General features: G+C 34.9%; 1 protein-coding gene across 1 annotated transcript; it reads right to left on the bottom strand.

Moving 5' to 3' along the window:
• Positions 1-991: 991 nt before the first annotated feature.
• Positions 992-5,630, bottom strand: LOC140169357 (kin of IRRE-like protein 1). Its single transcript, XM_072192613.1, has 7 exons — positions 5,300-5,630; positions 4,928-5,093; positions 4,291-4,442; positions 3,704-4,039; positions 1,890-2,043; positions 1,572-1,714; positions 992-1,023 (listed from the first exon to the last, which is right to left on the bottom strand). Exons 1-7 carry the CDS (start codon positions 5,628-5,630, stop codon positions 992-994), a joined length of 1,314 nt encoding a protein of 437 aa, XP_072048714.1.
• Positions 5,631-13,435: the final 7,805 nt, after the last annotated feature.

Raw genomic sequence — 13,435 nt, 5'->3', positions numbered from 1 at the left:
ACATCGCGTGATATTTTTTCTTGATTTTGCTATTGTTTTGTACCAAAAAAAACATTCATATCTTACTTGTCACCAATGTGCTATAATTTTTGAGAAAAATGCAAAAATAGGCACAAAATTGGCCAGGGGTAGGGTGTAGTACCCCCTTAAGCCAATAGTCAATTAAAATATGACATTAAATCCAAACCGGACGTGATCCATTCTGCATACTTTTTATATTATCATTATGGAACGTCTGTAAAGATCTGCATCAATTAGTACTCATAACTAACTAATTAACTAATTAAGGGGGTACTACACCCCTGCCCAATTTTGTGCCTATTTTTGCATTTTCTCAAAAATTATAGCGTATTGGGGACAAGTAAGATATGTATATTATAGGGGCAAGGACTACAATTACTGTACTGGACATTTTATTTAAGCACAGACAACAGTTGTGGAGTTACAGTCAAAAATGAGGGAAACCAATATTTGATCAATAAATCAATAACTACTTGCTTTGAGTTGCTGAATTTTCAGTACAGTAGTTGTAGTCCTTGCCCCTATAATATACATATCTTACTTGTCACCAATGTGCTATAATTTTTGAGAAAAATACAAAAATAGGCACAAAATTGGCCAGGGGTGTAGTACCCCCTTAAGGTTAATTAGTGGTTAATTATTCAACTTACTTTTATTTAACCTGTTCTGCTTCTTCGAATACATTGTACGATGTTCACACTTAACATTAAGAAAACGAGCTGTCCCAAGATAGCGAGCAGTATATAGGTGGTTATGTTATCATCTGCTAGCACATAAAAGGAACACATACGAGGGTCAATCAAACAGTTCTACCTCCATCATCATCATTACCCATGCTTATAATCTTATATATAAGCTACAAAATAAAAGTTACTTGATGAAAATGTGATTTTTGGTTGTTTAAAATATGTTGGTTAACGTAAATACAGATTTGGTACGTCGGAAACGGTTAAAAACTGAAGCTAGCAGTTTAGTTAGCATCGTACTGTAGCTTTGGATAATCTGCATTAAATGTTTTAAGATGTTGTCCTGATTGCTAATACTCAGGATAAACATTTTTTCATATTTGAGCTCCCTGACATGCCTTGGGTCATCAAAATAAACAGTCCAAAATGGCATTTTAGTATGTGCTTGAAGCCATGGGCGTCAATCGGGGTGGGGGGTGCAGGGGGACCACCTTTTGGCAAATTGACCCATTTTTTGTTCTTTTCAGCCACTTTTAACAATTTTAACCGGATGCCCCCACCCCATATTTTAAGCCGGATTGGCGCTAATGCTTGATCGAAGCAATACCTTTTAACCTAGGAACGATGAAATTAGATTCACTTCAAATACTTACGTATGCCAAATAGAGGAGAGAAAGAGGGGAAATAAGATAGACAAGTACAAGAGCTAGAGGACTAAGAATGGTGAAAGGGAAAGAGAGTGCAAAAACAGAAAGGATCAGAGAAAAAACACTTGAAGGAAGTGACCTTTCCATATGACCATTTATTTACATTTTGAACTTCAGAAATATTGAACAGGGCGAATATTTAGAAAACATTTCTTACCTTCTATTCTCACAACGGTATACACAGATGCCGCATCAATACGGTTTCTTGCCTCACATGAGATGACGGAGTCGTCCATACTAAGAGATGCTAAGGTTATGGTAAGCACAGAGTGATGGGATGAACATGTGTCGATCACAAACCTGTTGAGCGATAAATATAAACGGGTTTATAGTTGATTAAACCTAGCAAATGGTATGAATAAACTTCCTAAACCAAGTTTATAGACTATACAAACATGTTTAAAAGTAACAATGAAAGCAAGTTAACCTCTATTAATACTTTAATGACATGAATAATTATTATGCATTAGCTTACCTTGGATCAGATTCAACGATCTCGACACCATTGTAGTACCAGGTATATCCAAGAATGGTAGGGTCTCCAGTAGCAGAACAGTTGACACTACCAGCCTCCTTCTCTATAATCTTCAGGATTTCTGTGTCTAATTCCACATTTATTGTTGAGACCACTGAAACAACGAAAAGAAAGTTACTTACACTTATGATAAAAAATTACAAACGAAACGATATAGAGCACTTTGTATCTTTTAAAATTAATTCTTTTTATCATTAAACATGTTGAAGGGTAAAAATATTATATTCACTTGGCAGCACCACTCAAATCTTTTGTTTGTATTATTCATACAGTAGAGTACGCAGGAATTTTTCAAGGGGTGTGATGATAAAAAAAGTAAGAAGTAAGAAACTTTTGTAAAAATGAAATAATTGAAGTGATTTGGTGGACCATTTTGGCACTATTAATGTGCAAAATTTTAGACTGAAAAAGCCGAAAATTTGTGAAATGACCGTCCATGATGCCTTTCGTGAACAAGTTTTCCCTTTAATTGTAGACCTATAAATTGTGTTTAACACAAATTGGTAAATGTCGAAAGCATAAGCAAAAATTGCCACTTGTTTATCCACTATGCAGGGGGTGTCTGAGGGTGGATGTGCCCCCTCAGAAGCAAGAAACTTTTGCAAAATGAAGACCTAATTGAAGCGACTTGGTGGACCATTTTGGCAGTATTAGTGTGTAAAATTTTAGTTTCGAAAAGCCGAAAACTTGTGAAATGACGGTCTATGAAGCCTTTCGTGAACAAGTTTTCCCTCCTCGGAATTTTTGTAAAATGAAGGTCAAATTGAAGCCATTTGGTGCATAATTTTTACACTATTTCAATGCAAAATATTGTCTAAATATGCTTTATTTTAACATATTCTTTTGAAAAGCGATTAGATTTAGATTACAAAGTAAAAATCATCTGAAGTACATTATAATATGAGCTTGCGTACTTGCACCATGCATGTTTTGACAGACAAAAATTTGCAAACGATTTTCAGCTGATAACATGGCGCAATGCGGTGAAAAGATGCAGGATATGCGGTTGAACTTTTAAGTACGTTGCTGGGGTAGGGGTGTGGGGTGTGATGATTGGGGTGGGGTGGGGGTTGACATGTGTCAACAATTAACACATTTACGTATGTTGCCGGTCAATCCCGGGTATAGGGGTGAGATAATTTGTGTGGGGGTTGTTAAGGCCTATGATATTATTGTGATAATACATGTATGTCCCTATGCCTTGCTCGTCTCCCACACTTCTTGTCCCCCCCCCCCTCGCTCTCTCTCTATCAATAAAAAATTGATGTTTTATTTTATTTTACAGTCCTCGAAGTAAGATTTATAAAATATACTGATATGGACTTAAAGTGTATGCAGTTGGGAGAAAAAGCCGACGATCATTTGAGAATTTTGACGTTTCATATTGAAGATATACTTTCCCAAAAAGACCTAATCCCCCAAAGACCTAAATTATTACGGTCTTTTTGGAAAAAAAATGCATTATCTTTAATACGAAAGTCAAAATTTTAAAATGATCGTCGGCTTTTCCTCCTAGCTACATTCACTTTAAATAAATATCATTAGATTTATAAATTTTTTCGAGGACTGTTAAATATCAAAATATCAATTTTTAATATTTTGCCATAAAATTATATCGCGAATTTCAAATAATCAGAAGGATATTCTTCGTATTCAGAATACAATTCGATATGTCGGATGTGCTCTCATGTCCCACAGAAATACTTTGCAAAGATGGGTGACCGACCCCTTAAAGGCCAATAATAAAAACTTACATTCAAAGATTAATGGATCCAAAGTGCACACTTTAGTTGAGCTGTAAGCTGGATGCGTAGCATGACATTCAAAAACTGTCCCAATAAGATCATTGTTAAGTACTATGTTGATCCTGGTGTATGAGGAGAACTGTTCCATGTTATTGGTGAAGTCATAGACCCTGGAAATATTTCCAGGGTCTATGGTGAAGTCATGCCCGTCTTTCAACCAAAAGAGTTCTGGCTGGGGTTCCCCGCCACGGGAGAGACATGAGAGGGTGACGTTATCACCTACTTGAAGATCTCCTGATGGCGTCATGAAGCAGTGGGGGTAGATGGCTCCTGGGGATTCGGCCGCTGTAGGAGGAAGAAAAATAAAGATATTTATCGTGTTTGCATTCATTATGATTTTATATAATCATTTCACACTTTGATCAAATTGTTATTTAATTTTGGTCTTGTTTTTGGTGACGCATAAAAAAGAATGTAATCATATGTGCTGAGACCAGTATGTAAGACCAGTAAATTGTGCTTAACATTTCTACAAGTTTTGGAAAGAACCATTTTAAACCTTGTAACACATAAGAAAAAAATACATTAATACTTACGTCTTATAATGAGCTTGGCTCCACTGGAAGAAATAGCATCATTATTGCCTTCAGCATTCACTATGCAATGGTACGTGCCTTGGTCATTTTCACCCAGATCGGAAATTTGGAGATAGAATTCCCCTTCTGTATTGTCGCCTACAATTGAATATCTATCATGTTTGTGATGAAAATTAAGTAGAGATTTTGGATAATTTAATCACATTTGTATGCACGTATCTTCTTTATGTGATAATAAAGCATAAGTTATAAGCAAGTGTATCCTGCAATTGGCTTGCAATTGAAACCATAAACCTCATATGGAAGACACTGCCTTAATCTTACACACAGGGAGTGTGAATTTCAAATGGGGTTGCCTGAATAGGTAACTCCATTTGAAATTTACACTCCCTATGTGGGAGATTAAGGTCATGTCTTCCACAGGAGATTATGTACCGGTATGGATTTGAACTGGATTATCCCCAATAAAGTACACACTTAAATATTTTCCACGCTATATCTTGTCAGATAGCCACACATTCACTGACATAGCTTTCACAAGAGCATCTATCTCTTCTACCATAACTTCTTACCATTTTATGTGTGGCAGCATTGAAGCACTGTGCATATTAAGATATCCAAAGAATACCAAACTTACCTTTCATCTGCAAGAGACACTGCACTATCAAAGCTGATTGCTTGATCATTCTGTAACCACGACAAGACACCAGCTTTATCTGCTACTTTGCATCTCATTTGCGTCGTTGTTCCTTCTGTTGCAATTGTATCTGATGGCACAATGGTAAGACGTTGGCTTCCTGAACCTGGAGATGTCAAAGAGGTCAAACAAGATGTTAATGATTGGAAGGTCAATACAAAGCTGTATGACGTCATGTTGCAATTGATACATTGATGATTCCATAGTTTTCAAGCCGTTGATCTTATTCTCCTGAAACCTATTCATCACAAGTTACTATTGTAATTTTTCAAGACTTTGTTTATTTCCCAAATCGATGTAAATGATACTTACTAATAACACTGAGAAAAGCAGATCTGGATTCAATGTATCTACTAGACCCACTGGCTGTCACGAGGCACTCATAGATCCCTTCATCTGACTCTTGCGCCGCGATAATCTGAAGATTGTATTCTCCAGCAGCTCTGTCTCCAACAATGGAGTATCTTGGATTGCTGTTGGTAATCCTGGTCTCGTTGCTAATGACGAAACCGTCACGACGCCAGGAGAGGAAGCCTTCTTTGTTGCTGACTTGACACATGAAAGTGACCGTGCTGTCACCTGCGCCTGTGGTATCTGTGGGTTCATTGGTGAACTTCTGTACATCTGGAGGGAAGAGCAACATTATAGTGTGGTTATAGATGACGAATAAATAGATAAGTTTTATATACTGTTAAAGAAGCTTTGCGAAGTTATTTTATCACGAGAATCATCTATATATATATATAGTTCAGATTCTAAAACGCGGTGTGTCTGATTTGTATTTAATTGACAGACTTTTAAATGTTTTTTCTTATTATTTAGAAGGGCAGAGCTAGAAAGTCTCAAAGTGCTGAGACCATATGTTAATTTGTTTGTTTGTTGTCTTTAGATTTACTTACTCAATATAGTGACTGTTGCAGGTTGTGATACAATTTCCGAACTAGAACCAGCAGCAGAAACTTGGCAAGTATATGCTCCAGCATCGGTTAAATTAGCGTCGGTTATCCGAAGGTTAAACTCGCTTGTGAGGTCACCAATAATACTAAACCGGATATTAGAAGTATCAATAATTCGGTCATTGACACTAATGGGCGTACTGGCACCTTTAATCCAGGTTACAATACCGGCGCTGTCTGAGACTGCACAAAACAGGGTTAGGGTGGATCCTTCGGTGGCGGTGGTATCTGAGGGTTCGAGGGAGAATGCTTGTTGTTGCGCATCGACTATAGGGGAAAAGGAAAGAAAGATGATTATATTTCTATGTAGTAAAATACATACGATTAAGTTGACGCAAAATTCTTCAAAGCTGATGATCATTGGTAAAAATAAAACAACACGAACAATTGACACGATCTGCAACAAAAATGAACAGTTATATTTCGTCGTTGGTTTGACATAGTGGCCTATAGCGATTTTTTGACAAAATGAGTTATATGAACTTTCAAAATCTATTAATGAAACTCTATTCACAATATTCACAAAGTTTTGAGACCTAAATGTAATTAGTTAATGAGATATGGCACTAATTAGTGTGATACGTAATGTTTTTATGTACCGCCTGGATTATCACATTTTATTTTCTGTCTGTCCGACGATTGTTAAACAATTAGAACATTTTCAGTCACGAATATCTCAGAAGTGCATTTTACCTGATACGCCACTATGTCAAATCAGCGATGATTTATAGTCTTACCTGTTAAAATAAACTGAAGGAGAAGAACCGCGAAAGCGGCGTAGAAGAAACGGCAGGTCATTCCCGCGGAAACAGTTTTGTTTACAATACGCTTTATATACAAAATGCAAAAACAATGTCGGATTGATGCATGGAAAGAGTCACGGAATTGAACTTCTGTTGCAAAATGAGCATTGATTATTGGTTCACAGCCACGATCGAGCTCATGAAATGTCCTCTTGCATTGTTAAACTTTGAATGCGGTCGTTAAAGCTGAATCATATAGGTTTAAACACTAACGTTGTCATGGTTGTGATTATACAGATATACAACATGGTAAATGGTGACAATAGTTTGAACTTAGTGGGAGATCATGTCATGTTTTCGGCTTAAAATATCACGGGAAGTTATTTCAAACTACCAAATTCACTTAAGGGTAGACGAGGTATTGTTGGTCGAAGCAACCTAAAATAGATTTCCATTATCTAGATCAATATATTATTGAAAATTAACACCTTGATGTTTTGCAAAAGTTCATTCTACAAATCTACAAAAGTACATCTGTGATATTTTAATTCTTCTACACGCTCGCTATGAATTGAGCAATGCAGTTTTTGCCAAAGCTTACTACCATTCGTAAGATGCTGTGAACTACCAAATCACAACAGTTTAAAATAATTAATAACCTTAAAACATGCATTTTATGCCTACTTATTATTTTCAAGAGGTCACTGAGTTAAAACAAAAATCCCTCAAATAAATATTATATTCAGGATCTTTGGTTAAAAGCAATATGTTTGATTGTAATTAACTTTTTATGGATCTACGACGCGTAAGTAATTTTTCAAAAAATTTCCCACGTAAAATTACTTTTGGCATTTTTACCCATAAATCAAATGTATTGAATTAAGTGATGATTTTGTTCATAGATATTTCAGTAAAAACATTATGAGTCATGTGTTCTACACACCAAATATGATGTTTCTGCCTCCTTTAGTTTGAAAGAAATAGCTAGTTAAAATGTGACATTTTGGGTAAAAAATGACAAAAATACTTAAAGAGCGTAACCGTTGCCACGGAAACAGAATGGAACAAGTTTGCCAACATGGCAGAAAATTAAGATTCTCCTGACTCTTCTGAACATTCTGATGATTTGTCTATATATTTGAAACATCTGTCCAACGACGCGAAAATTGCATGACCCCTGTACTGTGAATTTGCACTGTGATGGAACACTGGGCAAAGTGTATAGTAATGTTGTCTTTCCTGGAATTGCATTAACTTTGATGAAGATTGTTCAATGTAACAAGCGTATAATTCTTTGTGCCGCATTGTTAACAAAACAGTGTATACGGGTTAGACAGATGATAGTTGGGTGCGTGCATTATTAGGTGTGGGCCGGGTGGGTTTGCGTGGGGGGTGTGTAGGGGTGTAAGTATAGGGTGGGGTGCGTGTGTGCTGTAAGAATTATTTTGTATAATACCAATCTGGGAAGGTGTGTGATGCACACTGCAGTTTAAATCTGAATTCCGCCAACTTGCTGACCACTTTAAAATAAGAGTGTCGGTTTCAACTAATTGTTTCAAGCTCGTGCATGTCGCGTGCGACTCGTGTGCGGCAGAAAGAATAAAGTCTCTTGAAGAGTTGCAACTTATGCCCATTTAGCTACACAAGTTCTTTTAACTATTAAAATACAATGAGGCGTCATGTTTCATGTTAATTTGCGAGACAAAAAAGACACATTTGCATGCATGTTTTTCAAATGAACTACCACTTTTAGGGAGCAAAAGTGAATGACACTGGAGTAATAGCAAGTTAATTCATGGTTCGGGATCCTGTCGTGCTCGGGCATTTAACTGTCTCACACGCGCCCAAAGGTCACAAAAGTTCGAGTAAAAAATACATCGTCTCACTAAAATGATTACTTCTACTCTTCTGAGTACATTTTCAAGATAAGACCTGATTTTGTTTCTGTTATAGATCCCGGTGTCACCCGGGAGTGTCACTCACATATGGGCGTACAAATTGCAACTTTTTGACCCTATATACCGCTTCTCGCGTTTAACAATAATAAAACATTGACCCCCCCGGCCCTGTTTCACGAGTTTTGGTCACGCGCATGTGTATACATCACTTTAGTGGTCTCAGGTTAAAGATGGGCATCACAGAGCATATATTGCAAAGATGATGAAAATACAATTTCTTTAAAAATAAATTGTATGTGCATTTGTCTCATGATGGAGATGTCAACGAAATCCCACTTTTGAACCAGTAATTTATTTTAATGCTATCACAAAACAACAACAACAAAGGTGCAAATGCGTTTTTCGTGATTTTATCCAAAAATTGTTGTCAGTGACAACAACTATAATTATTTGCTTGTATTTAGAATCCTTGACTCTTTGCCTTTCCAAAAATGTAATTTTTGTGTGTCATGCGTGAATAAGTTGTGACACTTTTACTACATGCACATACAATTAAGGCGATATAATACCCTGATTTTCATCAGTACCCATCTTCTTTTTTTTGTTGCAAATTTATCAAGTATATAAATATGTTCATCATCTCATGTCCTGAACTTATAAAATATCTCTACATACAAAGTGGTTTTAAACCATTTTAGAAAATCATTTTAGCCCTATATATTTTTTTTGTTTACTGTATCCTGGTAACTGAGATGTGTGTTTCATAACAAACCATAATTTATTCTATTGAACATGTCCAAGTAGAATACATGAATAGAATACATTAAATCCTTTGTTATACTATCTATAGAAATGTACTCACTGATTATAACACTGAATAAATTAAATAGGCCTAATCTCTTCCACATAGACAATTTAATACTACACCATGTATGTATCTTCTATAACGTGTTGTTAGGAAAAGAGATTAAAAAAAAAGGCTATAAGGGCATCAAAGGTCAGGTTATAGGTCAATTGGTTCAGGTCAAATTCAGGCATCAATTTTGAATACATGTGATAGTCTGTGATATCATACATGTCATAATGAGGCATCAATTTTGATATTTTGTATGTTACTGGATATATAATGGAAATGTGTAAGGTGGATATACTAAAATACCTTGGGATGTAAATGGTGAGTACAATTTAGATTGCCTAGTTGAGATGGATTGGGCAAATAAATATAAAATAGTTAAAAAAAAAACAAAAATGAAGCTTACGGAAAACTACCTAATATGGTGGTATAGGTGACAAAAATACAATCTTTTTCAACATTGCTGTAGTGTGGTTGTGGTAACCTGTTACCTATGGCTTAATTAAGTTTCAGTGACATAGTGTCGCAAGTTCAAAATACAAAATATAGCTCAACATTGAAAATAGAAGCATTTTAACCGGTTCGTTTTTTTGATAGTTGTGGAGCACCAAGTTCATGAAGTCATAAAAGAAATCAGGGACCACTTATTCCCATTTTACATATCAACATTATTTCCTATGTGTTAGCAACACAATTATATCCAAAATTTTAACGAAATCCGTTGATAGTAAGCTTTCCAAAATGAAGTGAATTTAAAACATCAGTGATGTACCACTTTTTGGCTTATACCATTAGAAGCATGTACGCGTCATTGATACTGATGCCACCAATTGAACGAGAAGATTTGCAACATTTTGCATACCACTTTGTCCAATTTCTTTTTCTCATTCTTCACAAAATGCAAAAAAATGCAAAAAAAAATGCAATGGGTGTATTACCCCCTTAAACACTTTAGAAATAGTGCAGTCTCTTCCATATTCTTGCCTTAAAAATCCTTTAGCATGTTATTTTGATTTCGCTATTATAAAATACTTCATTTAATATCTATCAATCAAATAAATGATATTTACGTAACTCGTGAAAATCTTATTTATATCAATTTAAAATGTTGTAAAATTTGTTACCCCCTGTCAACATAAATTTCCCTTCTCATACTGTGACAGTTATCGATAAATGGTATTGTACTGCGCCACCAGCCTTATTTTCCTTAGTTACCAACTTTCGCCGTTGTTAGGAGACCCATGCAACTCTTGGCCCATGCCTTGGTAATCGATTCATTAAATAATGTGAGGGCGGACTCTCATAACATTGTGTTTAAAGTGTTTTATGTTGTTCATTTTTCATGTTGTTTAAACAAAGAAGGTATGCATTTTGGCTGCTGTCTAATGCCGGTCTAATGGCAAAAATAGTTTTATTGATTGATTATGAATAATAAGAAACAGGTATGTGTTTAATTATATTTATGTCTATACCTAAATAAATCAATCCGAATGTCTCATTTATAACCGGCTTTCAATACTAGTGGGAACTATTCAAATCGGGCAAGGTTGAGACTAAAACGTAATTTTCTACTAAGAGAACTGAAGATCATTGATGAGAATGAGAGTTTTCCAATCCGGTGAAAGGGTCAAGATAGGCCTACCGCTATCTTTTCAAAATTACTGCAGGTTCTGCAGCTAAAAAAGGCCACTGGCCATTTGTGCAGATTCAAGGATCCCAGCTACGGTGTAAAAAAAATAAAATTATTTATAAATTGCCTAAGAGTGAAGGGTGTTTTATGTCATGTATAAAATGTCTTGTCTATAAAACACGGCTTTCGGCTTAAAACCACTAGCATGCTATGTTAGATGGGCCAAAATCTGAATTTTGAATGAATTTTACAATCCGTCGGATGAGCAAATCACTGCTATAGGCTAGGAACACAATTCTGGGACATGCATGGATAGAAATGTGAGCTCGTAAAAATAGTCTCTGGGAACAATGTATTTTTGACGACGTGTGGGTCCCGGTTGTGGGTACAGGGATATGTCCGGGGTAAACATGGTAAAGTGGCATAACAAAAGGGGATAACATTTTAAGGCTCTGGGTCAAAAATCTATATTCCAACTTTGGTAAACTTTGAATAAAAATGCAATCAATACAACAATATTCTGTAGTCATAATTATCATTTTTTAATTCATCTTCAAGAGTGTTCTTTTGTGTGTACAAAATATACATAATACAAAATAATAAAGATAAATAATAATTCCATGCAATTAATACAAAAACATTGCGTACACGACCGAGTTTCCATAACTTAGTGAAAAGAATTTGTTAAACAAAACCAAGTAAACATACAAAAATTATGAAAATTTCAGATCCTGCAGCATTGGTCTGTTCCAATTAAAATTCACTCTACCCCTTTGGAAGATTTTGAAAATATCTTCCACACATTAGTCAGTTCCATTTGAAACTCAACCGTCCTCTGTGTAAGAAGCATGTTGAATCTTTCTCAGAGGGTGTATGAAATTCAAATAGAGCTGTATAATAATTATGTTCATTCTATTTGAAATTCATACTCCCCCTTATAGAAGATATTTCCAAAATCTTCCACAGGGGTATAAATTTGAAATGAAATAGCCAATTGCATGTGAATTGTGAAGCAAAAGAGCTGTATCTACAGTATCTTATACTTGCAGATACGCGCTTTACTTGTCACCACTATGAATGATTTACTTGGTATTTGGGCAACATTTGTAAAATTTTACATATTGAAACTCATCTTTTAAGATTTGATTGTACATTGCATAAAACACCCCCCCCCCCCCAAATAAGTGACATTTATAAATCCCTGATTGCCAAAATTACAGACCATTTACACGTATATACCACAAAAAGTTTATCGCTTGAATAAAACCAAAACATCTTGTGTAAATTTGGAAGACGCTTGAAATTTAACATCAAATATCCTAAAACCCAAATATCTAATAAACTACTTAATTTTCTCATGAACTGATAATGTACAAATGAAATGTAATTTTATAAACGGCTAAAAATGATATTCCAGTTGAATTCCATACACTTGAGGCATGACCTTAATCTTACACGCAGGGAGTGTGAATTTCAGATGGAGTTATCTAAATGTGTGACTCCGTTCTACATCCTTGTGTGGAAGATTAAAGTCATGTCTTCCACGGGGGGTGTATGGATTTCAACTGGAATAGCACAAATAGTCTTAAATATCAGAACTGAAACACTACTTATAAACCTATTTTGAGTCTACCTGAACAATTCTTTTTAAAATGTAATAATATTGATCAAATCTTTGGTATGAAATCTAGCTGTATATATGCTTTTAAAAAGCATCCTTAAACATTACAGTGACTAAATTGTTTCAAACCCCAAAATATGCATAAATTCAGCTCAATTAATTGTTCATTAACGGATATTCATTACTGTTCATTACTTTTATGCAACAATCCTAAACTATCAAACGATATTTCGCTCACGTGATCTTCTAAATGGTATTCATCTATATGTATACTAGCCAAAAATGAATATGGATGAAATGATGGAACCTAAATTTTATCACACATTTCACACAGGAAGACTCCTTTGTTACCATGGCAACAAACAATAATATGCATAATGAGTTTCATATTACAGTCGAGTATTTTACTGTAAAATTCAACTGTTTACATGTACAAGAGTTGTATAAAATCGAGTGAGCACAAACAACAAAATAACTGCGATTTTAAGACAAATTTGGATATGAAAAACTTTCTCAAACTATAGTGCAATTTGTAAGGAAACTAAAATGGAACTGCATCAAAGATAATACAAACTCAATGTTGTCTTAATCTTTGAATGACATTATCAGATGTTTTAAATGCTTTAAAAGTCAAAATTATTTTAATATTTAAACAACAATTTGTTAGCACAATAATTTGTAATCAAATTGTTTGTTTTGAAAGTGAAAAGTATAATTATCAATCTAAATTAAATCAAATTTGAATAA

Source organism: Amphiura filiformis, chromosome 14, assembly GCF_039555335.1.
Source record: "Amphiura filiformis chromosome 14, Afil_fr2py, whole genome shotgun sequence".
In the NCBI taxonomy this organism is placed as follows: Eukaryota; Metazoa; Echinodermata; class Ophiuroidea; order Amphilepidida; family Amphiuridae; genus Amphiura; species Amphiura filiformis.
Note: the sequence above shows the minus strand (reverse complement) of the source record. Positions and strands in the feature narration are given on the sequence as shown.

Excerpts from the sequence above, each read along its gene's own strand:
- LOC140169357 (XM_072192613.1), bottom strand. The coding sequence starts at position 5,630 with ATGTTGCTCTTCCCTCCAGATGTACAGAAGTTCACCAATGAACCCACA. Across the intron at positions 4,443-4,927 it reads GTGTCTCTTGCAGATGAAAG|ATATTCAATTGTAGGCGACA; the intron begins GTAAGTTTGGTA and ends CAAACATGATAG. Across the intron at positions 1,024-1,571 it reads TACCGTTGTGAGAATAGAAG|ATTATCCAAAGCTACAGTAC; the intron begins GTAAGAAATGTT and ends CATTTAATGCAG.